Source organism: Apaloderma vittatum, unplaced genomic scaffold (genome assembly GCF_000703405.1).
Source record: "Apaloderma vittatum isolate BGI_N311 unplaced genomic scaffold, ASM70340v1 scaffold7080, whole genome shotgun sequence".
Taxonomy (NCBI): domain Eukaryota; kingdom Metazoa; phylum Chordata; class Aves; order Trogoniformes; family Trogonidae; genus Apaloderma; species Apaloderma vittatum.
The window spans coordinates 1-4,304 of record NW_009693942.1 but is presented as its reverse complement, the minus strand read 5'-3'; the positions used below and the strand labels follow the sequence as shown (position 1 = coordinate 4,304).

Here is a 4,304-nt window from a genome sequence, read left to right as displayed (position 1 = left end):
CAAGCACAAAAAGCCCCAAACATGTTGGTTTAAGTAGTATCTTGGAGGAGTAAGGAAGAAACCCACACTTCCAGAGTAAGGTAAGAATAAACATTCTGAGAATAAACCTCCACTCCAAAACAGCATCATCCAAAGATTTTTATAAACTACTTATGCCAACACATCAAACTACATAGTCTAATAAAAAAGATAGGTGTCTCAATGTATAATGCAGTTCTCAGGTTTTGTTTATATAACACCAACAGTGAACAGTTTTGAAATAGCACTTTACCAATCCAGTATCATCCCCACCTCACACACACATACCCCCCATTTTCTTCCCCATATACACAGATTTCTTTCTTTTGTTCAAGCATGCCACTGGACTATCAAATTCAGTTGGTGATCAACAATACTTCCTTCACATTGAGACAGCCTATCTGCCTCTCATATCACTTACGACTACGGTAGGATTCTATGATTTTAAAGGTATTTTCCAAACTAAATGATTTATGACCCACGTTCAACTAACTAAATTATTTTTCCCCAACTAAACATGTTTTATTGCATCTGGTATGTCAAATTCTTTAGATTGCTGTGCATGAAAGAGGAGAAAAAGGAACAAAACCAAAGGCTTCTAAGACCTACTGCACCATTTTTATATTGGGTTGTATGGGGTTTGTGTGGCAAGGTTTTGGTAGCAGGTGGTACCTGGGGGGCTTCTCTGAGAAGTCAAAAAGCCTTCCCTGTTTTTGGAAGGAAGGCAAGCCCCCCCCACCCCAAAACCCCCCCTGCCACTGGCCAAGGCCAAGTCTATCAGCAACAGTGGTAAAACCTCTGTGATAACATATTTAAGTGGGGAAGAAGTTATTGTGCAAATGAGGAGCGAGAACACATGAGGACCGAGAAAAACAACTCTGCAGACACCAAGGTCAGTGAAGGAAGAGGGGGACGAGGTGCTCTCCAGGTGCTGGAGCAGAGATTCCCTGCAGCCCCTGGTGAGGACGATGGCAAGGCAGGCAGTCCTGCAGCCCATGGAGGTTGACAGTGGAGCAGATATCCACCTGCAGCCCGTGGGAAACCCTGCACCAAAGCAGGTGGGTGTGCCCAAAGGAGGCTGTGACCCTGTGGGAAGTCCAGGCCAGAGCAGGCTCCTGGCAGGCCCTGTGGACCCATGGGGAGAGAGGAGCCCACACTGGAGCAAGTTTGCTGGCAGGACTTGTGACCCTGCAGGGGACCCACACTGGAGCAGTCTGCTCCTGAAGGACTGCACCCTGCAGAAGTGACCCCTGCTGGAGCAGTTTGAGAAGAACTGCAGCCCATGGGAAGGACTCATGTTGAAGACATTTGTGGAGGACTGTTTCCTATGTGAGGGAACCCATGCTGGAGCAGGGGAAGAACATGAGGAGTCTTCCCCCTGATGAGAAAGGAGCAGCAGAGAGACACAACATGTGATGAACTGACCACAACCCCTATTCCCCTGTGCCACTCAGGGCAAGGAGGTAGAGAAAGGGGAGTTCAAGTTAAGCCAGGGAAAAAAGAAGGGGTGGTGCAAAGGTGTTTTTAAGATTTGCTTTTATTTCTCATCACCCGTCTCTGATTTGATCAGTAATAAATTAATTTCTTAAAGTTGAATCTGTTTTGCCTGTGACGGTAACTGCTGAATGACTTCCCTGTCCTTACCTCGACCCAAGAGCCTTTCATGATATTTTCTCTCCCCTGTCCAGCTAAGGAGGGGAGTGATAGAGCCACTTCGATGGGCACCTGGTGTCCAGCCAGACTGAATCCACCACAGCATCACTAGATCATAACTGCACATAACTCCTGTTAGCTACCTGAACAATCTTTTGAAGTTGTGAAGAAATGCATTTACATATACAGCATTCATGTTTTCAAGTAAAAAGCTTTCAAAAGCAGCTCTTTAAATGAAAATATGACAAGACTTAAAGACTCCATTGGTCCAGAAGTCCAATTCAGTGATTTAGGCCACATATGTCCCCAAGTTTGAGATATTTCAGGTCTAGTGTTATTTGCATTTTAAAACTTCTATCTTTAAATAGCTGAATTAATACTTAATATTTTTCAAATACCTAATGTTGCAAATTCATGTAAATGAAAAACTAAATGAGTCTACTCTTCTCCCAAAGTTCACTGCTTCTGAAACAGCAGACAGGCTTTTGCCCTGTATTCTCTCACAGGTGTTTCCCTTGGCTTTATAGCAAGTAAAATCAGTAATAGCAGATAGAAATAGTAAAATCCATGAGGGAAGTTGCACAGGATATTCTCCTGTGGCACAGTACATCAGCTGTGGCACTTATGTCTGTGTCTGATTACTGGTAAACAGAATAGGACTAAAAGTAAAGTTTATTAAAAAATTAATACTATAACTGAATATTATTGTAAGCACTGCCAGATGTTTGGGGCTTTTCCCCCTCCACAACTAGCATTTCACACAAAGGTTGAATCAATAGGAGCCAGCCAAATCTCAAACCATATTCCCAAAGACATATCTCCCTAAAGAAATCAGACCCATTTTGTACAAATTCTGTCCTTATACAAAGTAAAAATACGGAAATGTTAGACACTACTCTTCAAGAAGTTACCTATGTTCATTTAAGTCAAATCGTGGGGTTTGCTCAATTCTATTCCATGCAAATTTATCTCTTGAAAAATTAACAAGTTAATTGTCCCGTTATTGAAGTTATATACCCAGCAATCGCTATCAGTGATGTTCTGTTATGTAGCCAAACACTTCAGTTTTGTACTGATAAATACATGAGGTTTGTCCATATGTAAAATAAAGTTGAAAGGGATTATATTTCCTGGATTTGACTTTACTGAAATGACTGCCAGAACGTCCCCAGTCTGTCACAAGACACATCTCAAAGCTATCCGTAGAGTTTAGTCTCTACGTTTCAGTTCTAATCCTTCTCTACCACCACTAGCTCTTATTTCACATTTTCAGCTCTAAGTCCCTATTACAAAATACAAATACCTAATGACAGCCAGAGGAACACCCTCTGCAGAATTCAAGAACCTACCATCCTATGGCTCCTGCAAACTACAGTTAGTACACTGAAGACTCAGACCAATACTGAAGGACAAAGATTGATATTATAACTATGACTCTTTGTTAGACAACAGCAGGTTATGAGTTTGTATCTAGAAGGGACTAATGTTACAGGTTTTCTCAATTTAGAATTACAACATGCATAAACTCAACCAGCACTTTAAGAAATTGTGATTTACCTGCTAAGTTCTCTTTCTCCTCATCTGAAAGCAACTGCTTCTTTTGCAAATGAAAGTTTTGTAGAGCAGTTTCCAGCATTTCTAGTGGAACAGCAGAACACTCCACAGCTTTCTGAAGGAGCTGCTTACACTTCTTCACATTTCCTAAGTAGTGAGGTACAGAGAGTTAGAAACCAAGGAAATAAACAATTACACTGACGCAACAAGGTACAAGTGAATCACGTAAGTCAATTTTTACATTAAGTTGAACACCAAGTCATAAAACATGCCCTATGAACTCACAAAAACGCATTTTCAGTATTTATTTAGCGTTACAGGAACTGAAAGGAAATACAATAGGTACTAAAATCCATTTTTCCTTTATTATCAGCAAGAAAACCTTTATGAACTTTCATTTAGATATGACCAGACACAAACTATTATGTACACATTATAAAACGTATTTAATGCAAATAACAGAAATCAAAGTTAAAAGCAGTTGTTATTAAATGAAGGATCACTAATCCAGACAACACTACATTTAAGAGTGAAGAGAAAGGATGTTGTTTCATTAGAGTTTTACACTACATTAAATGCCATCAACACATTGAAAAGAATATTGTGGGGGGAGGGTGGGAAAGGTGAAGCATTTTAACAAAAGATTAAAAAAAAAAAATCAAATTCTATATATAAGCATGTACACACACAGCTATTAAAAAAACCCAAAAACATACAGTCAAATATGGAAAGGAGGTGTACTGCAACCAAAAATCTTCTTGGTTTAGGGAGCATCAGGGCAAAATGATGCAATGTTTTGTTAGAGCTGTTAATGCCCTTGAAGTTCCCAATGCCCTTCTTCCTAGTTCCAAAGCAGCAAAACAGCTGGTTCTTATAGGTGACACATACATATATAAATATTTCTTATGTAAGTATTTCTTACAGTACCTAAGAGTGTATTTCAGAGTTCCATGTCTCCAGCACTTAAAATTCCACTAATAACGAAACGTAGATGTCACCGTCACCTACAGTTGAGACTTTGGGGGAACTTATGCTTAACTAACCTATTTTAACCTGAAGGTACACAAGTCCATGGGACC

At 40.1% G+C, this 4,304-nt stretch overlaps 1 protein-coding gene across 1 annotated transcript in view; it reads right to left on the bottom strand.

The window, feature by feature from the left end:
- The window catches only part of TTK (TTK protein kinase), a gene marked incomplete at its 5' end in the record, with an annotated part of 20,559 nt that extends 17,187 nt beyond the window's left edge, over nucleotides 1–3,372 (bottom strand). The window contains one exon of the mRNA XM_009865565.1: nucleotides 3,229–3,372. Coding sequence (XP_009863867.1) covers nucleotides 3,229–3,372 — 144 coding nt within the window. The remainder of the gene's footprint in view (nucleotides 1–3,228) is intronic.
- Nucleotides 3,373–4,304: the final 932 nt, after the last annotated feature.